General features: G+C 42.3%; 1 protein-coding gene across 1 annotated transcript; it reads left to right on the top strand.

Annotated features, from left to right (window-relative positions):
- The first annotated feature begins 1,045 nt into the window (after positions 1-1,045).
- COQ3 (coenzyme Q3, methyltransferase) lies at positions 1,046-17,390 on the top strand. Its single transcript, XM_040350142.1, has 7 exons — positions 1,046-1,207; positions 4,044-4,131; positions 5,929-6,066; positions 12,616-12,712; positions 14,766-15,008; positions 16,628-16,787; positions 16,963-17,390. Exons 1-7 carry the CDS (start codon positions 1,153-1,155, stop codon positions 17,148-17,150), a joined length of 969 nt encoding a protein of 322 aa, XP_040206076.1. The 5' UTR covers positions 1,046-1,152; the 3' UTR covers positions 17,151-17,390.
- The last annotated feature ends 6,087 nt before the right edge of the window (positions 17,391-23,477 follow it).

The following is a 23,477-nucleotide window of genomic DNA, read 5'->3' as shown; positions in this document are numbered from 1 at the left end:
TTATTTTTTACCAAAAATAAGTAGAATACGTATCGGCCTAAACTGAGGAAAACATTTTTTTATATATATTTTTTTGGGGATATTTATTATAGCAAAAAGTAAAAAAAAAATAGCATTTTTATCTAAATGGTCGCTCTATTTTTGTTTATAGCGCAAAAAATAAAAACCCCAGAGGTGATCAAATACCACCAAAAGAAAGCTCTATTTGTGGGGAAAAAAGGACGCCAATTTTGTTTGGGAGCCACATAGCAGGACCGCGCAATTTTCAGTTAAAGCGACGCAGTGCCGAATCGCAAAAAGGGGCCAGGTCCTTAACCTTCCCTTAAAGCGGAGGTTCACCCTAAAAACAATTTCTAACATTACATTGTGCTCACTCTCGACATTGACAGTACGCTGATGTTTTTTTTTTTTTGCCGTACATACCGTTGTATCGCTATTTTCCCCGCCGGCTTCCGGGTAGTGGCTCCCGTGGGAGTTCCTATGCACAGGCTAAGTGATTGACGTGATGACAAAAGCTTACCCCCGGCACAAAAGGCGCGTCACAAGTTGTCCGAAAGAAGCCGAACGTCGGTGCGCAGGCGCCGTATAGCGCCGACTCGCAGTTCGGCTTCTTTCGGCAACTCGTGACGTGCCTTTTAGCGCCGGGGGTAAGCTTTTGTCATCACGTCAATCACTTAGCCTGTGCATAGGAACGCCCACTCCCGAGGGAGCCACTACCCGGAAGCCAGCGGGGAAAATAGCGATACACCGGTATGTACGGCAAAAAAAAAAAAAAAACATCAGCGTACTGTCAATGTCGAGAGTGAGCACAATGTAATGTTAGAAAATAGTTTTTAGGCTGACCCTCCGCTTTAACTTTCATATTGGTCCGGGTCTAAAGTGGTTAAGATAGAAAGAGAGACTTCCTTGTATGTGAGGGACAGTTAGGAGGATGCCTGGCCATTTTAGCACGTTCATACATGAGAGTGCTGTGGTGGAGGTCAGCAGGTAAGACACAAGTAACAGTCTGCCCTTCTCTGTCATGGCGTTTCCTGGTCTTACTTCCGGGGTGGTGTTTCCTCTGTGTGAGGGGGGCGGTGTACAGGGTTGCACATTTCCGGCGGCTGTCGCCTAGAAGCCGAGGCTGGTGTTGGCAGTGTGTAGTGGAGAGCGATGTGGTCTCTGTTGATCTCAGTGAGAGGTGTGCGATGTACAGGGAGTCGCTCAGGTAATGCAGCCATTTGCGGCTCCTTCGTATCACATAGTCATGACACGTAGGACACACAGCGAGCAGTACAAGCAGAGGGCGGCACTGAGTGTGCGCTAAAGTTTCTAGGCATTCATGGCATATATGAACGTGTAGGGGCGGGGCTACACAGCTCTTGTCATTCATAACTGGATGGTACGATCCAGTAACTATCACAGCAAGTATTCTCTATAACCAATCACAATGCACACAGTTCTCCAAACATCTGCCTGCCATCCCACCTGTTGGAGCTGATGCTCATTGGTTTATTCAACCCCTGGAAGTTTACCCCCCTTTCTGACCAGGCCATTTCTTGCGATACAGCACTGCGTTATTTTTTAACTGACAATTGTGCGACGCTGTACCCGAATAAAATCCCCCCCCCCCCACAAATAGAGTTTTCTTTTGGTGGTATTTGATCACCTCTGCAGTTTTATTTTTTTGCGCTATAAACAAAAAAACACTGACAATTTTATAAAAAATATATATACTTTTTACTTTCTGCTATAAAACCTTCTCAATAATAATAATAAAAAAAGTAGAATGGTGCGATGGGGTCATCTCTATAAACTACTAGGTGAGAGGTAATTGGGCTAAGCGATCTAATGAAGGTTGTACCTATGGCATCAGGCTGGCTGGTTTTCCCCCCTACTGTTTTTTTTTTTTCCTTTTTCCCCCCTTTTTGTTTGTATAATATGTTTAAAGTGCCTACAGTTGGAGCACCAGATGTACGGAAAGATCGCATCAGAACTACTACTGTGTTACTGTATTGCTCCTCGGCTTTATGCTTGAATAGCTTTGCCCCAGGTGTGGCACTGCTTTCTTTAGGTCATTTAAATGCGATGTACATGTATGTTATTTTGTACTGCTACTGTTTTTCTTTTTTTCAAAATAAAAACTTTACTGATTTAAAAATAATAATAAAAAAAAAAAAAAATCAAAATTCTTCCTCAATTTAGGTCAATTTGTATTCTACATACAAAGGTCATTTTTCTTTCAACATTCAATTACACGCTGTGACTTGTGTAGCATTTGTATATACTATCTATTATTTTATTTTTTTTCCCATTGAAGTGGAGTTACCCTTAAAGCGGTGGTTCACCCTCCATAGCAACATTTTTGCATCAAATTAGGCATAGTAGCGCAAGCTACAGTATGCCTGTCTTGATTTTTTTATCCCCGTACTCACTGTTATATCGTACATAGAAGATTCCGACTCCCCGCGGGGAATGGGCGTTCCTATCCAGACGGAGGATGATTGACGTCCGGCTCTGGCACGTCACGCTCCCCCGAAGACAGCCGGAGTAGGTCTCGGCTCTTCACGGCGCTATACGGCGCCTGCGCACAGACTATGCGCAGGCGCCGTGAAGAGCCAAGCCTATTTTGGCTATTTCCGGAGAAGCGTGACGTGCCAGAGCCGGCCGTCAATCATCCTCCGTCTGGATTGGAACGCCCATTCCCCACGGGCAGTCGGAATCTTCTATGTACGATTGCACTGTGAGTACGGGGCTAAAAAAATCAAGACAGGCATACTGTAGCTCGCGCTACTATGCCAAATTTTATGCTAGAAGAAAAAAAATATTTTTTTTTTGTTTATAGGGTGAACCCCCGCTTTAAATGCTCCTGCTTCTACAAAATACTGGCATATGGGTTTTTGATGGACTAGACCTGTAAGGCCCCTTTCACATTGAGGCGTTTTTCACGCGGTACAGCGCTAAAAATAGCGCTGCTATACCGCATGAAAAAATCATGCCCTGCAGGCTTCAATGTGAAAGCCCGAAGGCTTTCACACTGAAGCGGTGCGGTAGCAGGACTGCTCCAAAAGTCCTGCTAGCTGCATCTTTGGAGCGGTATAGGAGCGGTGTGTTTACCGCTCCTATACCGCGCCTTTCCATTGAAATCAATGGGAAACCGCGGTAATACTGCGGTATTGACCCTTATTCGGCCGCTAGCGGGGGTTAAAACCTCACCGCTAGCGCCCGAATATCGCGGTATAGCGGCGCTACAAATAGCGCGGCTATACCGTCACCGCGGCTCCACCGCCCAATGTAAAGCAGCCTTAGTAAAATTGCTATAACACGAATATGGGGTTTACCGTCGTTGATTTTCCTTCTGCAAATGCATTTTGTCTGGCTGCAGTTGTGATCTGCTAGTTTTAGTACGGTATGGGAAAGGTATGCAGGCCAGGAAAATTAGAATTGATATGAATATTTTTGCTCTTGTGTCTCAAAGAAATAACTTATTGTGACACACTGCTGAAGTAACATGCAGGACCATGCTGAACCACTGTTTTGGTATTTCAACCCTGGCATTTTTTTTATATATATATATATATATATGCAGCCTGTCTACATTAAGGCTGCATTCACATCTAGACGGACGAAATCGCGGCGTTTTGTCGCCGCAAATCGCGGTAAAAATAGCGGCGTTTTGTACCGCGATTTGCGGCGACAAAACGCGGGTATTGTCCGCCTAGATGTGTCCCAAGATGACCCCCTCTATGGAGATGATTGCCATCTCCTAGCCGAACGCTCGAAGACGCCTGAAAAAAAGGTCCGGGACCTTTTTTCACGCCGCAGGCGACAGGCGTCCGGCGTTCGGCGTGGAGATGTGAACCATCTCCATAGAGGGACATGTATTTCCAGCCCTCTGGCGGCAGAGGCGTAGCGCTACAGGCGTAAAAACGCCTAGATGTGAATGGGGTCTTATGCAGCCTCCTTGCATATTTGACATATCATGACATATTTGTATATTTAGTAGTATGTAGATGTACCATTTTATATTCACATTAATCTTATTTTCTTTTATTTGTCAACAGTTTCCAGCGTAATACCTATGCTTCAGAAGTTGTCCTTTGGCAACCAACAAAGCAGACATGGCAGCACAGCAGCCAGAACAAGAAGACTGTAAGCTTTGGGTTTTGATGCTTGTATTTTTTTTATTTGTATAATATATACACTGTATATAAATATCGCAAAGCCCAATTTTAGTTGGTAAAGGCATAGAGCCCCTGTCAGGATGTTTTGCAGTCTGTGTCCCCATTAGGCCCCTTTCACACTTGTACGACTTGTCCTGCGACTTGGGACTGCAAAGTCGCATGAGAAGTCATTCCCCATAATTTCCAATCACAACCATTCACATTAGTACGACTTCAAAGTAATCCCTGCACTACTTTGGTCTCACTTTGATGTGAGTTACGCAGCCATTTTCTGAAATCGCAGCTGCAAAATCGCGCGACTTTAAAGTCGAGTTAGTATATAAGGGGCCTTAGGGAAGTTTTTTTTAATTTATTTTTAAATCTACTGTCTTTGATGTCAACTCCCCTCTTTTCATGACCTGTTCTTCGAGGATAAGCACATAAGGTCTCCCCAGTTTATTTATTTGTACAAAATCTATTCCAACTGTATTGGCCTGAATAAGGTTAAAAGCAGCAAACAACATTATTATTATGAATATTATGTACTGTAATATATATTTTTAAATTAGTTTGCAACTTTTGTGATTTGTTTTGCAGTTTGTTGTGGTGTGTGTGTGTGTGTTTGTGTGTGTGTTTTTTTTTTTTTTTTTATTGCGGCATTATTTGTGTGTTTCCTATGGTTTACTACATTTAACCACTTAAGACCCGGACCTTTAGGCAGCTAAAGGACCTGGCCAGTTTTTGCGATTCGGCACTGCGTCGCTTTAACTGACAATTGCGCGGTCGTGCGACGTGGCTCCCAAACAAAATTGGCGTCCTTTTTTTCCCACAAATAGAGCTTTCTTTTGGTGGTATTTGATCACCTCTGCAGGTTTTTTTTTTGCGCTATAAACAAAAATAGAGCGACAATTTTGAAAAAAATGCAATATTTTTTTCTTGTTGCTATAATAAATATCCCCCCAAAAATATATTTAAAAACTTTTTTTTTTTCCTCAGTTCAGTCCGATACATATTCTTCTACCTATTTTTGGTAAAAAAAATTGCAATAGGCGTTTATCGATTGGTTTGCGCAAAATTTATAGCGTTCACAAAATAGGGGATAGTTTTATTGCATTTTTATTAATTATTTTTGTTTTTACTACTAATGGCGGCGATCAGCGTTTTTTTTTTTTTTTTTCGTGACTGCGACATTATGGCGGACACTTCGGACAATTTTGACACATTTTTGGGACCATTGTCATTTTCACAGCAAAAAATGCATTAAAAATGGATGGTTTACTGTGGAAATGACAATTGCAGTTTGGGAGTTAACCACAAGGGGGCGCTGAAGGGGTTAAGTGTGACCTCATATGTGTTTCTAACTGTAGGGGGGTGTGGCTGTAGGTGTGATGTCATTGATTGTGCTTCCCTATATCAAGGAAAACACGATCAATGATGATGGCGCCACAATGAAGAACGGGGAAGCTGTGTTTACACACACCTCTCCCCGTTCTTCAGCTCCAGGGACAGATCGCGGGACTCCAGCGGCGATCCGGTCCCACGCGACCCCACGGCTGGGCTTAAAGGGCCACGTACAGGTACGTGGATGTGCCCAGCCGTGCCATTCTGCCGACGTATATCGGCGTGAAGGGGTCCTTAAGTGGTTAATTAGGCTGTACAGCCTTAAAGCTTTGGTGGCATCTGTGTCTAAATGATAATAATTCTCTTCCTTTTTAAAAGCATTTTATTGACAAAGCATTTAAACTTAATAAAAGTTTTTTTTTTTCTCTGATGGACATCAATTAAGACGGGCATACTCAACTTCTCAAACAGTGGATCCTACTGAGCTGAAGAAATTTCAGGCTTGGTCAGCAAAATGGTGGGATGAAGAAGGAATATACAAAGCTCTGCATGCCATGAATGATATCCGTGTACCCTTTGTAAGGTATACTTATATATACATGATTATTTGCATCACATTATAGTGGGTTTTTCAAACCCTAAAGACTCTTTCAAATCTATGGTAAATGTTAGGATTGAGTTAAAAAAAAATAGCACAGGTTGTCAGCTAAAGGGTACTTCTAACACAGTGGTCCTCAAAATCTGTTAACCAACAATGGGGTCCTTAAAAATGAGGTCCAGTTATGGGTACTTTATACATGGTTACATTATACCTGCATGCTGGAAATCAGTGAAAAAGACAATGATATCCACTTGCTTCTGGGTCCCACGTCGAGTGGCTGCCCTGCTGCATCCTTAATATAGGTGGACGCCCACCATGCATTATACCATACCTGGCCGATGCCCTGGGAAGCTGTAAATCACTGAAGTAGACACCACTACTCAAGTGATCTCCACTAGCTTCCATGTCCCTTGGCGAGTGGCCGTTCTGATGCATTCTGGGCATAAGAAGGCAGTCACTTGGCATGGGTGCCATTTATAGAATGCTTTAAATTTTCTAAATGAATGCAAAGTGTTCTCTAATTACATGAGGTGCAGAGCATAATGTCACTGCCCTGCCTCTCCACATTGTCCCATTAGTGAGCACTTTCTATTGAATTCTTTGCATTCTCTGAATGGCGTCTTTGCCAAGTGGCTGCCCTCCTATGTTCAGAATGCATCAGGCCAGCAGCTCGCCAAGGGACATGGAAGCAAGCAAACATCACTGGAGTAGTAGTGTCTACTTCAGTGATTTCCAGCTTCCTCAGGCATCTGCCAGGTATGGTATATACATCTTTGGTGTCAGTAGTGAAAATCATTAATTTCAGTGGGTAAATTATGCCTTATCCCTCTGTCACTCGGAGGTATTGTGGCACATCATCCATGTTAGAGGGAGGAATTATGATTCGTTATTGGTGTCAGTGGGAGGGATCATTCCTTGGCATTCCTGTTAATGGAAGTAACTGTACCCCATCGTTGGTGTCAGCCAGACAGTAGGAAGGTCACACTAATTAAAGAAAAGACCTGACATGCATTTCAGAAATGGTGAAAGTCTGAATGAATTGGTATTAAGGCAACAGCTACCTAGATAATGGCATTGGGGGGAGACACATTAAACAGAGGGCACTTCAGCAGTCGTTGAAGGCTTGGCTAACCTTTTGGACCAAACCTTGTCATACTTTTTGGAACAGCCTCTATTATCATATGTATCATTGTAGTGAGGCAAGCTATTGTTAACCAGCTGTTTCCAGAAGGAAAGGGGTTCTTCCAATGAAGTGCAGTGGCTTTCCTGGCATAAAACTGAGCCCCATTGTTAGTGTGAGGAATTGTGCCCCAATTTTTGTATCAGTGGGAGGAATTTTGCTTTATCCATTGGTGTCGGAGGAAGGGATAATGCCCCAAGAGTCACTTACAGGTGAAACTGGAAAAATTTGAATATCGTGCAAAAGTTAATTTATTTCACTAATGCAACTTAAAAGGTGAAACTAATATATGAGATAGACTCATTACATGCAAAGCAAGATAGTTCAAGCCGTGATTTGTCATAATTGTGATGATTTTGGCTTACAGCTCATGAAAACCCCAAATCCACAATCTCAGAAAATTCGAATATTACATGCAATCAATAAAACAAGGATTGTACATAGCACAATATCAGACCTCTGAAAAGTAGGAGCATGCATATGTACTCAGTACTTGGTTTGGGCCCCTTTTGCAGCAATTTCTGCCTCAATGCGGCGTGGCATGGAAGCTATTGGCCTGTGGCACTGCTGAGGTGTTATGGAAGACCAGGATGCTTCAATAGTGGCCTTCAGCTCTTCTGCATTGTTCGGTCTCATGTCTCATCTTTCTCTTGGAAATGCCCCATAGATTCTCTAAGGGGTTCAGGTCAGGCGAGTTTGCTGGCCAATCAAGCACAGTAATCCCACGGTCATTGAACCAGGTTTTGGTGCTTTTGGCAGTGTGGGCAGGTGCCAAGTCCTGCTGGAAAAAAGTCGGCATCCCCATAGAGCTCGTCTGCGGAAGGAAGCATGAAGTGCTCCAAAATCTCCTGGTAGACGGCTGCGGTGACCCTGGACTAAATAAAGCACAGTGGACCAACACCAGCAGATGACATGGCTCCCCAAATCAACACAGACTGTGGAAACTTCACAATGGACTTCAAGCATCTTGCAGTGTGTGCCTCTCCATTCTTCCTCCATACTCTGGGTCCTTGGTTTCCAAATGAGACGCAAAATTTGCTCTCATCAGAAAAGAGGACTTTGGACCACTGAGCAACAGACCAGGTCTGTTTTTCTTTAGCCCAGGTAAGACATTTTTTACATTGTTTGTTGTTCAGAAGTGGTTTGCCAATAGGAATACAACATTTGACGGCCATGTCCAGAACCCGTCTGTGTGTGGTGGCTCTTGATGCACTGACTCCAGCCTCAGTCCACTCCTTGTGAAAGTCCCCAACTTGCCTTTTCCTGACAATCCTCTCCAGGCTGCTGTCATCCCTGTTGATTGTGCACCTTTTTCTTCCACAGTTTTCCCTATTAATGTGCTTTGATACAGCACTTTGGGAACATCCAACTTCTTTTGCAATAACCTTTTCAGGATTTCCCTCCTTATGGAGGGTGCCAATGATGGTTTTCTTCACAACTGTCAGGTCAGCAGTCTTCCTCATGATTGTGATTCCTACTGAACCAGACTGAGAGACCATTTAAAGGCTCAGGAACCCTTTGCAGGTGTTATGGCTTAATTAGCTGATTAGAGTGGGAAATTTTGAGCCTAAAATATTGCACCTTTTCACAATATTCAAATTTTCTGAGATTGTGGATTTGGGGATTTCATGAGCTGTAAGCCATAATCATTACAAGTATGACAAATCACGGCTTGAACTATCTTGCTTTGCATGTAATGAGTCTATCTTATATATTAGTTTTACCTTTTAAGTTGCATTAGTGAAATAAATGAACTTTTGCACTATATTCTGATTTTTCGAGTTTCACCTGTAAATGCAAGCAAAGGGTCACAGTTTGAGGGCCACTGTTCTATTGGGTTTCAGACAACCTAACTAATAAGTGGTTGGAGATCACACAATCAGGGAGTAATGGTAATAAAAGTTCATGTGTAGTGGGATGCTTGGATTATGGTAAATGGCTTTGGGGTACATAATACGAATAGAATAGTAACAAGAATAGAATAATAACAATCGTTTTTTATAAACGGATTACATTGAGCACTAGAATGGAAAAAACAACAATGCTGAAATAAAGGAGAACATTATGTTCAAGGCTCCCTTCCTGGTTGCCTGCATGTCTTGAAAAGAGTCATTTGTTTGCTTGGTTTTTGTGGAAGGGTAAGATCAGAGTTCAGATTGCTTGATCTTTGATTTCTTTCGCAGAGATCATGTCAGCAAAGGCCTGGGCATATGGCTATGTGACTAGTGCTAGCGTTGTGCACAAGGGCAGAGGCTCTCCCAGGTCTCTTTCTCCCCATTGGTTCACACAGCAGCGGGAGCCATTGGCTCCCGCTGCCGTCAATCACATCCAGTGAGGAGAGTGGGGCTGAGCTGCGCTGTGTGTTATTAACACACAGCGCAGCTCAGGATTGAGCCTGCTCAAGTGGCTTGCTATTGGGGGCACTCAGCAGGGGAGAGTATCCAGAAGCACTGGCGGAGGACCCAAAACTAAGAGGATCTGGGCTGCTATGAGCAAAACCAAATGTATACATAAAAAAATAAAAATCTTTCCCTTATAGGATAATTTTAACAACATTTGAAGCTTTGGGTTAAACTAGGAATGGACTTTATGTATATAGAATTGCATGTTGATATCATCCAAGCTTGCATGTCCATGCAGTGGAGCCAGCACTTTAGGGCCTTGTGTTTATTCAAATGACCTGTTGTGATATAGTCCATTAAGAATGAGCAATACCACGTTTCCTGGGAATTCAGTTGGCTTAAAGTGTCTGCACTAGTGGGAAGGTAGTCATAGACCATAATCAAACCTATAGTCAGATTACAAGTGCCTGCTGCCAAACACTTGATGATTATAATAGAAGGCCTCAAATGTCTTCCTTCCCTGGTCCAGTCTTGTGCTTGCATTACTTGGATCTGCTTGAATACAGGATTACGTTAAGGATGCAGAAAGGACAAGTTGGAGTAGAGGGCAGTCTTTGGCTTTCGGCAAGATTTAATGTGTGCTGCTGGATTTCTTTTTAATGTCTATAGACATCGATGTACCTTATAATCTTCCACTCTATTTGGCAGTAAGAATGGCCTCTACTCTTCATGCTTGTGGTTTTATAACTAGAGAAACAAGGGTCTTTGGATAGCCATAATGTGTATTAATACAAAAGCACTATCTAAGGTACTTTAGAATGAGCAAACCGTGCTTGAATCCTGAAGAGAAAAGCATTTATATTCAAAAGAGATGAAGTAGACATGTACAATCTTATGTTTTAGGTCTTGCGTCGCGTGACAGCCCCCCCCCCCCCTAGTTATTAAAGAGGAAAATGACAAAATACGTACATGGTTATGTTAGGAGATCATTAGGCTGGAGGTTTCAAAGCAAGATCTTTTCTGTGCAACCTAATGGAGAGCAAGTGTAAAACTAACCTTTCCAGCAGTCTTTTAATGGCAAAGGTGTTTGAATAGATAAAGACAACAACCTACCTCCATCCTACCTCCATCAGTGCCATTTTTTTCTCCTTGTTTTTGCAGTTGAAAGTGGTTAAAGCTCAACTCCGGTTTCTTTCTTATTGCATAGGTATGCATATTCCATACCAATGGGAACACTGTGGGGCAGATCCACAGAGCGAGTACGCCGGCGTTTCTACTGATACGCCGGCGTACTTTCAAATTACCCGCGTCGTATCTTTGGTTTGAATCCTCAAACCAAGATACGACGGCATCTGGGTTAGATCCGACAGGTGTACGTTCTCGTACACCTTCAGATCTAAGATGCAATACTTTGGCGTCCGCCGGGTGGCGTTCATGTCGTTTTCCGCGTCGGGTATGCAAATTAGCTATTTCCGACGATCCACGAACATACGCGCGGCCGTCGCATTCTCTTACGTCGTCTCTAGTCGGCTTTTTCCAGCGTATAGTTAAAGCTGCTGTTTTGCGGCGTATAGTTAGACTTGCCATGTTAAGTATGGCCGTCGTTCCCGCGTCAAAATTAGAATTTTTTTTTTTTTGCGTAAGTTGTCCGTGAATCGGGATGGACGTAATTCACTAAGTCTAAGTTAAAAAAAATGACGTTGTTGCGACGTCATTTAGCGCAATGCACGTCGGGAAATTTCGAAACGGAGAATGCGCAATTCATTCGGCGCGGGGACGCGCTTCATTTAAATGAAACACGCCCCCTAATCGCCGATTTGAATTCCGCCACCGGAGATACACTACGCCGCCGTAACTTATGGCGCAAATTCTTTGGGGATTCGAACTGGCCAAAAGTAATTTACAGCGGCGTAGCGTATCTCTGATACACTGCGCCCATCTATTTCTATGTGGATCTGCCCCTGTGGAAGTAAGAGAATGACTCTCGTAATCGGCGGCACAACAGTGATGGCTAAGGTCTTTTGGGTCATGTCCCTGAGCAGTTGCCCTTCTGCATAGTGAACACAGGGGGCCGTTCGCTCCATCAGCATGGCTGCCATTCACAGAATGCCTTGCATTTTTTTTTTTATGAAAACATGGCGATCTCTGATTGGGTGAGGTGGGGATCTTGACGTAGATGCTCTGCCTTTCCTCATTGGTTCAAGTTGCACCAATGTAACTACATACCGTGTTTCCCCGAAAATAAGCCCGGGTCTTATATTAATTTTGGAAACAAAAGACACAGTAGGGCTTATTTTTGGGGTAGGTCATACCTTGTAATGAGCTGTCTTCTCTCTCTCTCCCTGCCTGTCAGGAATCCCCAGTGTGAAATGAGTTAAAATGTTTGTAAAATCCTATAATCCACTCTATTACAGTAGAATATAATGTACAATGCGTGTGTTTCTCTAATATAATTGTGCCAAATACCTTATAGCACTGCTCTGCGCTTCCGTGACCCACCAGAGCTCTCTTCCCCGCAATTATATTACAGAAACACACACATTGTACATTATATAATACTGTAATAGTGGATTATAGGATTTTGCAAGCATTTTAAACTAGGGCTTATTTTTGGGGTAGGGCTTATATCGCAGCCCTCCTGGAAAATAATGCTAGGTCTTATTTTCAGGGAAACATGGTAATAAAAACATGCCTGAAGTTCAGCTTTAAAATTACAGAAAATTTAAGTATCTGTGGCTAGCAATAACCATTAGATAGGATTTAATGTTTTTACTGCCAAACAGTCATCCATTGTCCTCTCCCCTAGAATAAAACGAGCCGTTACCCACGCAGTGCGATCACAGTCCCACTGCATGGGAAAACAAATTTGCCCAGAGTTCAGATTTAGGAAATGCTTCTTGCATAGTGTTTTGATAGGAAGATTAAAACTACTCTTGAGTTACAGCATTTTTAACTTAAGTACATGTGGGACAGTTCATTGTTACACTATTGTCTGATCTTCTCTTCTAGAGATGTTCTTATGAGCAAAAGCTATCATGATGTTGGGTGCCCTCTGTCTGGCATAAAAATCCTTGATGTTGGCTGTGGTGGAGGACTTTTATCTGAGGTAACCATAATTTACATATTTTTTTTTTTTTTTTTACAGAAGCTGCTCAATCCATCTTAGGACACCTGTCAGCCTTTTTTGGTTTAGATTTGTCTGCATGGGCATCCTCATTTACTAAGGCCTGGGTTACAAGCACTGAAACAAATGTCTTAGAAAGTGCACAGCTATTTGCCTTTAGTAAATTGACCTCATCGTTTTGCTTTTTTTTTTTTTTTTTTTTTACAGCTGCCCTTTAATAATTTACTCAATGTCTTGGGGTGTAGTTTTTATTCAATTATTTTTACGCTTTTTCCAATATTTAACCACTTGCTTACTGGGCACAATATACCCCCTTCCTGCCCAGGCGAAATTTCAGCTTTCGGCACTGCGTCGCTTTAACTGACAATTGCGCGGCCGTGCAACGTGGCTCCTAAACAAAATTGATGTCCTTTATTTCCCACAAATAGAGCTTTCTTTTGGTGGTATTTGATCACCTCTGCGCTTTTTAATTTTAATAAACAAAAAAAGAACGACATTTATGAAAAAAACACAATTTTTTTACTTTTTGCTATAATAAATATCCCATTTTTTTTTTTTTAAAAACTATTATTTTTCTCAGTTTAGGCCCATATGTATTCGTCTATGTATTTTTGTTAAAAAAAATAAAAAATCGCAATAAGCGACTGGTTTGCGCAAAAGTTATAGCGCCTACAAAATAGGGGACAGAATTATGATATTTTTTTTTTTTTATTAGATATTTTTTACTAGTAATGGTGGCGATCTGCAATTTTTATTGGGACTACGACATTATGGCGGACACATCGGACACTTTTGACACATTTTTGGGACCATTCACATTTATACACACAGATCCACGTCCTTGTCTGTGTATCCGCCGATCGCGGGGACCTGGCAGGCATCGCGGGCGCCAGGCACGCGCATCGGCACTTCAGTGATGTGGCGGGCGCGCCCCCAGTGGCCGGAGGAGCGGAGGTCGTCTATAGACGTCCTCCCGGCAATTGAGAGCCACCTTGTGGCCGTCTTTTGACAATTGCCGGGATGTCAAGTGGTTAACGCTTTATTTCTATACTTTTATTGTTTATATGTGTGTTTGCTTTGCAACAAAGTTTGTTGTACGTGTCCTTCATTTCTAATGGGACCCATACACGTGCCAACTGACACACCTAACCCTTACTGTACTGCAGTGTATGCAATAAAAAAAAACACCTGTGCTGCCCTGTAGTCCCTTTTAAGAAAGTGCGGGAGCTTTTTTCAGTCTGTGGATGTACTTTGAGGGCCCATGGAAAATAAATGTGTGCAACACACCCCATGGGAATGTGGCTGTGTGATTGGCCTAAGGAATATGTAAATCCAACATTTCTTATTCATATGTGCCTGCTGCACCATGCAATTGTATGAAAAAGTATCCTGATCTTTGTATTGCTTCCTTTGTGTGAAACCACTGGTGTGAATGGCAGTCACTCTTCTTTCCTATTTTTTTTTAAAACTGACCACACTAAGCAGGAGAACACACCATGGTCAGTTCTCTAGCTATGTTGAGAACTCGGTGTGCTCTCCTCCAACAGCCTTTCAAAGCTGGGGAGTTCGGTGTACTTCTGCTTCTCCTCCCCCTCAGCTCCTATGCAGCTAAACACAGGGAATGTGATCACTTATTTTAAAAAAAGGGAAAAACTGTGTATTTTTTCATTTTTATTTTATTTTTTATATATATATATATATATATATATACACACAAATGATTTGCCTTTCATTTCCTTTTTAAAATAAATGTGTTGCGTTTACAAGGTGATCGTTTGCAAGCACTTTAAAGATAGGCCTGTGTGGCTCTACAATCACTTGCTTCTTTGTTCAATGACTGTTGCTATAATGGCTACGTAGAGAATGCATTGTCTTTAGTAGGATGGAACTGTTTGGCAGATTTGTCCTGGGAGAAAAGAACAGTAAAGCCTAACTGTCGTGTATCATTACAAAAGAAAGCAAATATTGCTGAATACAGCAACATTTTTGGGGTTAATTGTTATTCTGCTTTTCCCACATATTATTTATATTGTAGCCACTTGGAAGACTAGGTGCTGCAGTTACAGGAATTGACCCTTTGGAAGATAATATTAGAACAGCGATGCTTCATAAGTCATCTGATCCTGCCTTAGACAAGCTCATCCAATACAAGCCTTGCGCACTGGAAGAGGTTGCAGAGCAGGATATTGAATCTTTTGATGCGGTTGTGGCTTCAGAAGTTGTAGAACATGTGAATAATATTGAGGCCTTCATCCAAAGCTGTTTTCATGTACTTAAGGTAGGACATAAATAACGTTGTATATTTTTATTTTGCATTTTTATATTACAACCTTTTCATTCAAGTTTTCATAAAGACAGTTGCCTTTAAGGGGGTCAAATGACAATTGGCTTGTTTCACTGTATTGTAACAAGGACATGACTTTGTAGTACATTATTATAGAAAAGAGCTATAGCTAAACTGTCGATACATTATTGAAATATAGACGTCTGCCTACTATTTTTCTAGTGTGCATTTTTGATAACCACCTTCTATTCTGCTATGGTTCCAGTAAGAATGGGTCCTCAAGACTCCTAGTTGGAATTTTAACCTATCACTTTTGAATTGTACATACCGTATAAGCCGAGTTTTTCATCCCTTTTTTAGGGCTGAAAATACCCCCCTCGGCTTATACTCGAGTCAGTGTACCTGCATTCTTGACAGGCGTCCATTTTTTTTAAAAGTCGCGGCTTCATCCTGGCGTTCCTTTTCGTCATAGGCATTTGACACTCTGTTCCGCCTATCGCGGAGGTCCTCTCATCCTTGGACAGTTTTCCAGCAAACACTGTGTTCAGTGTTCCGCCAATCACAGACATCTTCTTGTTTGAGGATGAAAGAATGTCTGTGATTGGTGGAACACTGAACACAGTGTCTACTGGGATACTGAGTTCGAGGATGAGAGGACCTCCATGATAGGCGGAACACAGTGTCAAATGCCTATCATGGAACGGACCGCCAGGAGGAAGCCGCGACTTTTAAAAAATGGACGCCTGTCAAAAATTCAGGTACTCTGGGTACAGTGGGACTGCAATGGGCACAGTGAGGTGTGGGACTGCAATGGGCACAGTGAGGTATGGCACAGTGAGACTGCAATGGGCACAGTGAGACTGCAATGGGCACAGTGAGGTATGGCACAGTGAGACTGCAATGGGCACAGTGAGGTATGGTACAGTGAGACTGCAATGGGCACAGTGAGGTATGGAACAGTGAGACTGCAATGGGCACAGTGAGACTGCAATGGGCACAGTGAGGTATGGCACAGTGAGACTGCAATGGGCACAGTGAGACTGCAATGGGCACAGTGAGGTATGGCACAGTGAGACTGCAATGGGCACAGTGAGGTATGGTACAGTGAGACTGCAATGGGCACAGTGAGGTATGGAACAGTGAGACTGCAATGGGCACAGTGAGACTGCAATGGGCACAGTGAGGTATGGCACAGTGAGACTGCAATGGGCACAGTGAGGTTGCAATGGGCACAGTGAGGTATGGCACAGTGAGGTTGCAATGGGCATAGTGAGGTGTTCAAATGGGCATTTTTGACCCTCTTTTCCACTTCCAGTAGCTGCTGCATTCTCACCTTAGGCTTATACTCGAGTCAATACGTGTTTCCATTTTTTTTTTGTGGTAAAATTAGGTCCTCGGCTTATACTCGAGTATATACGGTACATTACCTTATTGTCTATTCTAATTTGACAAAATCTATGTGGTGGTCCATGTAGAGAAAGGGGAGGGTTTGAGTACCAGAACTGTCCAAACTCTGTCATCCAAGTGTATGTTAAAGATTTTTTACTTATTAATAATAAATATTGAGGCCAATAATCCATTACAAATATGTATCTGATTTTTTTATTTGGAAGCCAGGTGGTTCACTGTTTATCACAACCATAAATAAAAGCAAGATATCCTATGTTCTTGGCATAGTGCTAGCAGAAAAGGTCATGTCCCTTGTTCCAGAAGGTACTCATGATTGGGACAAGTTCATCCCACCTGAAGAGCTTGAAAGACTACTTGAATCAAGTGAGTATTATGACTGTAACCCTCTTTGTTCTGGATTTGTGGTCATTACATTTGCTTAAATGTGGTCTAAATGTAATGACTTTGAGAGTTGATCTCAAAGGAATTCATATGCTGTAAATATGTTCTTACCTGCAGTTTACTGAATAAAATGTCCTTTTTACCTCGTAATTTACAGATGGTTTTGTGGTAGATACACTGAGGGGAATGCTGTACAACCCCTTTACGGGATCCTGGAGGTGGTTTGATGACACCAGCATTAACTATGCAGTTCATGCATTGAAGACTGTGCGCCAAGAACAGACCTCAGATATAGACTTTGAACAAGAACAGGACATGCCTAAGGCTGCAAAGGCATCTATATAATAGTGTGAACCAAGCATTATTTTCTAAACCATTATGTTCTGCTTTCGCCAAGACTCGATCAAGTGGATGCTGTTGCAGAGCCTTCTTCTGTCTCATTAAGACACAGATATATATTTATTTATTCTGCTAAAGGTGCATTGTTGTTGTGTTATAAGTTGCATTTGATTTCTCAAATAATGGACAGTGCTGCTTTTTAAGGTATATCTAGTGTTCTTTTATAAAACATGTTTGTTTATATAACACAGTGAGTGTTTTATGCATTTATAGCGTAAATTCACCTTTTTAGAAAAAAATGGACAGGTGAACTAATACTGTACAGCCTCCCCCTGCTCAGAATCCGAGTGATTCTGATTAATCATCACTGGCAAGTATCGCTGTAATCCTTCCTGGAAGCGCTGATGAAAGAGGATGGAGAGGAGTGGGGATTTCAAATCCCCAGACTGCTGCACTAGTGCGTGGCCACTCATATCTCATCACCCATGGAGGTAAGTACAGCAGAGACTGGGGAAGGTGTACAGTGTTCACCTTTTTCCATAGTTTTTTCTAAAAAGGTAAACTAACCCATTACATGATTTGTGAATGGTAAGACCGCCAATCAATTGTAAAGCATAGCTGAAGAAAAATTCCAGCAGTAAGTTATTCCAGCAGTACGTTTCCTGGCTATCTGCAGTTTTTCAAACTGTGAGTTAAACAGGAAGACATTTAATCTGTCATCAACCCAGTATTTCTCTAACTGCTTCCCTCCCAGCCAATATTCATATACGGGACAAGCATCGTTCTGGGAGACCGTATCCATACATCCCCACAGAACTAGTGCACACTCCGATCTATGGCCGCTGTTTACGGGACACAGTGAATCACCAGTTTGTGTACCGGGCCACTTTACTTTGCCATAGTACCATGTGATCACTGTGACTATTCACAGCGGTCACATGTCCAGTAATAAACAATGGGGTAGATTCAGGTAGGGGCGCGCACTGCTACGGCGGCGCAGCGTACCGTTTTTATGCTACGCCTCCGTAAATTACTGGAGCTACGCTTCATTCACGAAACATTTGCTCCGTAATTTGCGGCAGCGTTTCGTAAAAGGGGCCGGCGTAAGCGCGCGTTATTTAAATGATCCCGTAGGGGGCGTGGATCATTTAAATTAGGCGCGTTCCCGTGCCGAACGTACTGCGCATGCTCCGTCGGGAAAATTTCCCGACGTGCATTGCGGTAAATGACGTTGCAAGGACGTCATTTGCTTCGACGTGAACGTAAATGGCGTCCAGCGCCATTCACGTTCCACTTACGCAAACAACGTAAATTTCGAAAATCGCGACGCGGGAACGACGTCTATACTTACCATTGGCTGCGCCTCCTAATAGCAGGAGCAGCCTTATGACGAAAGCGACGAACGCAAACGACGTAAAACACGACCGCCGGGCGCACATACGTTTGTGAATCGGCGTGAGTATGCAATTTGCATACTCTACGCTGACAACTACGGGAACGCCACCTAGCGGCCAGCGTCAGAATGCAGCCTAAGATACGACGGCATAAGAGCCTTATGCCAGTGGTATCTTAGGCTACAGTCGGCGTATCAAGCTTTCTGAATACAGAAAGTTGATACGCCGGCGCTACTTAGCAATTACGCTGCGTATGTATGGATACGCAGGCGTAATTGCTACCTGAATCTACCCCAATGGCTGTCATTCATGATGCCATTGTGAACTACTGTGATCTCTTTAATTGGCCCTGGAGCATGTGATCATTGTGACCAATCATAGCAGCCCTGTACAATGCGATAGCTGTGATTGGCCACAGCTATCACAGTAGTTCTCAATGACTGAATGAATGGAGCTGAGAACTGTCAAATAATTGCTTATGTAGCCATCATGGCTGTATCCCATGTGGACAACAGCACTTCTGGAACTACAAGAGCTCATGTTCCTCCTTCTTTCAGCCTCCGGTACTTCCTGGAAACTGAACATGGCATTCTTGGAGACAGCCTGTACCAGTAGGCTAGGTTTGCTTGGCTTATAGGAACTGAGACTACTATAGGGGACGCCAAACTAAGCTTTATATTCCCTGACCAATTGTATAGAGACATTACAGTGCATTGGTTTTAATACAAGTGGTTGACTAGTGTGATATACAATATCTGGTATATTATCAGTACAAATACTGAAAAAATCTCGTGTAGTATCCCCATACCTGGGAGGAGTAAAATGTGTTTTGGGGTGTAATTATAAGTATGCCCATCCTATGTGTGAGAATGGTCTTATTAAATTGACAACTTTGTGAAAAAAAAGCTAATTTTTATTACATTTTTTTCTTTCCAAAACCATTGTAACAAAAATGACAACTTCAAAAAACTCAGTGGGGGTTGATTTACTAAAACTGGAGAGTGCAAATTTGGTGCAGTTCTGCATAGAAACCAACTATCTTCCAAGGTTTTTGGTCAAAGCTTAATTGATCAAGCTGATGTTAGAAGCTGATTGGCTACCATTCTCAACTGCACCAGATTTTGCACTCTTCGGTTTTGGTAAATCAATCCCAATGTGTCTTACTAGATACCTTGGACTGTCTACCTTCTAAAAATTTGGCTTACATTTTTGAAGAAAGATTACTTGTAGGCAAAATGTTATAACCAAAATTAAAGTGGTGTTTTTATTTTATTCAGTATTTGTTTGTATAGAAAAAAACAAATGATTGAATACAACCAAAAGCTCTATCATCTAAAAAATAAATAAATACAAATGGAATTTGGTTACAGTGTTGCATGACTGAGTAATTGTCATAGTGACAGAACTGAAAGCTGAAAAATGGCATGCGCAGGAAGGGGGTGAAAGTGTCCAGTGTTGAGGTGGTTAGGGAGGAACTGGACTCTGCCTGCCTTTTTCTGGGCACAGCTTTCAGAGTGCAATGGAATAGGCAGCAGTATTGCCTGAGATCTCCTTTATAGCTAGCTGATCTCTCAAAATGATTGACTTACCATGCCTTGTTCTGCAGTGTCTGTTTATATGGCCATCTTGATTGATGCAGGGTTTGCCTTGTTCAATTAAGCTTTGACTAAAAAAAACTAGAAGCTGATTGGCTTCTATACACAGCTGAATAAGATTCTGTGTGTACCTGTTTTAGTAAATATCCCCCTATATGTCCATTCATCTGTCAGTGCTATAGTGGATATAAAAAGGCTACACACCCCTGTTAAAATGTCATGTTTCTGTGATGTAAAAAAATTAGACAAAGATAAATCTCGGATTGTTTTCTACCATTTTAGGCCTCATGCACACTGGTTGTTTTTACAGCTGCTGTTTTGGGCTTCAGACGTTTTTGCTGCAGCCAATAAACTCTCCAGCATGTTATCCTATGTGTCCATGCACACACAGGCTGTTATCAGCAGTTTTTGGCAGGTGCGTTTTCTGGCTGCCTCCCCTCCCCAGAACTAGTGGGTTTTGACAGGTGTTTTTCAGCTGTAAAAATGATCTAACTCTGAAAAACACGACTATTCTGCGTTTATTAGTGTGTGGGAGTATAATGTGGGAGTATAATTTTGTTTACTGCAAAAACGCTAATAAACTCATTCTACAGCTAACCCTACTAGAATTTTTTATAATGTTCAGTGTGCATGAGGCCTAATGTGACCTATAAACTGTGCAGCTCAATTGAAAACAAACTGAATTTTTTTTTTTTTGGGGGGGGTGGTTTAATAAACTAAAATAATGTGGTTGCATAACTAAGGATGTATCTGTGTTCAGAATTAGGCAATCACATTCACACTCATGTTAACTAGGAGTTAGTACACACCTCCCATCATTTTAAGTGCCTCATGTGCCACCAAATAAAGTTCAGCTGTTCTAGTAGGTCTTTCCTGACATTTTCTTAGTCACATCCTGTAGCAAAAGCTATGGTCCGCAGAGAGCTTCCAAAGCATCATTGTTAAAAGGTATCAGTCAGGAGAAGGGTACAAAAGAATTTCTAGATATACCTTGGAATACAGTGAAGACAGTCATCATCAAGTGGAGAAAATATGGCACAACAGTGACATTACTAAGAACTGGATATCCCTCCAAAATTGCTGAAAAGACAAGAAGAAAACTGCTCAGGGAGGCTGCCAAGAGGCCTGCAACAACATTAACCACTTGCTTACCGGGCACATATACCCCCCTTCTGCCCAGGTGAAATTTCAGCTTCCGGCACTGCGTCGCTTTAACTGACAATTGCGCTGTCGTGCGACATGGCTCCCAAACAAAATTGGCGTCCTTTTTTCCCCACAAATAGAGCTTTCTTTTGGTGGTATTTGATCGCCTGTGCGGTTTTTATTTTTTGAGCTATAAACAAAAAAGAGCGACAATTTTGAAAAAAAAATACAATATTTTTTACTTGTTGCTATAATAAATATCCCAGTTTTTAAAAAAAAAACACATTTTTTTTCTCAGTTTAGGGCGATACGTATTCTTCTACATATTTTTGGTAAAAAAAAAAAAAAAATCGCAATAAGCGACTGGTTTGCGCAAAAGTTATAGCGCCTACAATATAGGGGACAGAATTATTATTTTTTTATTTTATTTTTTTTTACTAGAAATGGCGGTCGATCTGCGATTTTTATTGCGACTGCGACGTTATGGCGGACACATCGGACACTTTTGAAACATTTTTGGCGCCATTCACATTTATACTGCGATCAGTGCTATAAATATGCACTAATTACTGTATAAATGTGACTGGCAGGGAAGGGGTTAACACTAGGGGGTGAGGAAGGGGTTAAATGTGTATACTGCTTAGTGTTCTAACTGTGGGGGAGGGGGGGTGACCGATCTATGTCCCTATGTACAAGGGACACAGATCGGTCTCCTCTCCAGAGACAGCACCGCTGTCTCTGTGTGAGCCGGCAATGAGAAATGATCTCATATGTTTACATATGAGATCCTCTCTCATTGGCCGCACAGATCGCATCGCAAACGGCCACTCTGATTGGCCGTTCGCGGCGATCTGTGATTGGCTGTGTCCAAGTGACACGGCCAACACAGACTTTCCCCGCAGCGCGCTCTGGAGCGCGCGCGGGGAACGCCCAAAGGGGCGGCCGTCAATTGACGGCCTGTTGGATATTCAGATCCGCGCTGAAGCCGTCATTCGGCTATAGCGCGGGTCTGTAGTAGTTAAAGGAGCTGCAGGAATATCTGGCAAGTACTGGCTGTGTGACAACAATCTCCCGTATTCTTCTTATGTCTGGGATATTGGGTAGAGGGGCAAGATGGAAGCATTTTTCTTAAGAAGAAAAAAATTCAAGCCCAAGTAAATTTTGCAAAAACACATCGGAAGTCTCCCAAAAGCATGTGAGAAAATGTGTTATGGTCTGATCAAACCAAGGTTGAACTTTTTGGCCATAATTCCAAAAGATTTGTTTGGTGCAAAAACACTGCACATCACCAAAATAACACCATACCCACAGTGAAGCATGGTGGTGGCAGCATTATGCTTTGGGGCTGTGTTTTTTTTTCAGTTGGAACAGGGGCCTTAGTCAAGGTAGAGGGAATTATGAACAGTTCCAAATACCAATCAATATTGGCACAAAACCTTCAGGCTTCTGCTAGAAAGCTGAACATGAATAGGAACTTAAAGGAGTTGTAAAGGAAAACATTTTTTTGCCTAAAATGAATGTCTGCAAGGTAGACAGACAGAATAGTGTAATGATTCTGTTAAAAAACTAGTAAATACCTATTAAATTCCTTCATCTATATCACCTCCGGCGTTCTAGTTTCTGTTCTCTCATTCACTTCTTGGTTTGCGGCACTCGTTCATGCAAGAACTACATTTGCCAGTATGAATTGTGGTACGCCCAGTAATTCACACCTCCTTGAAGTCTCTAACACGTAGAGAGCGTCCTGACACACAGATGTAGTTCCCAGGAGGGGGCGAGCACGTCACTGATCACTGCAGTAAAGCCTCCCTTCACGGTGGTCAGTAAAAATCAGACAAGCAGGAAGTGAACAGAACAGAGAAGAAATAGAGCAACTTCTGAGCAAAAACGAACAATGAGGAAGTGAAAAGAGGAATGTCTGCAGGTAAAGGATGCTTATTATGAAAAAAAATGTTTCCTTTACAACCCCTTTAATCTTTCAGCATGACAAAAGCCCAAAGCAAACATCCAAATCAACAAAGGAATGGCTTCACCAGAAGAAGAATAAAGTTTTGGAATGGCCCAGCCAGAGCCCCGACCTGAATCTGATTGAAAATCTGTGGGGTGATCTGAAGAGGGCTGTGCACAGGAGATGCCCTCACAATCTGACAGATTTGGAGTGTTTTTGCAAAAAAGAGTGGGCAGATATGCCAAGTCAAGAT

Source organism: Rana temporaria, chromosome 4 (assembly GCF_905171775.1).
Source record: "Rana temporaria chromosome 4, aRanTem1.1, whole genome shotgun sequence".
Classification (NCBI taxonomy): Eukaryota; Metazoa; Chordata; class Amphibia; order Anura; family Ranidae; genus Rana; species Rana temporaria.
Note: the sequence above shows the minus strand (reverse complement) of the source record. Positions and strands in the feature narration are given on the sequence as shown.

Excerpts from the sequence above, each read along its gene's own strand:
- COQ3 (XM_040350142.1), top strand. The coding sequence starts at position 1,153 with ATGTGGTCTCTGTTGATCTCAGTGAGAGGTGTGCGATGTACAGGGAGT. Across the intron at positions 1,208-4,043 it reads ATGTACAGGGAGTCGCTCAG|TTTCCAGCGTAATACCTATG; the intron begins GTAATGCAGCCA and ends ATTTGTCAACAG. Across the intron at positions 16,788-16,962 it reads TGAAAGACTACTTGAATCAA|ATGGTTTTGTGGTAGATACA; the intron begins GTGAGTATTATG and ends CGTAATTTACAG.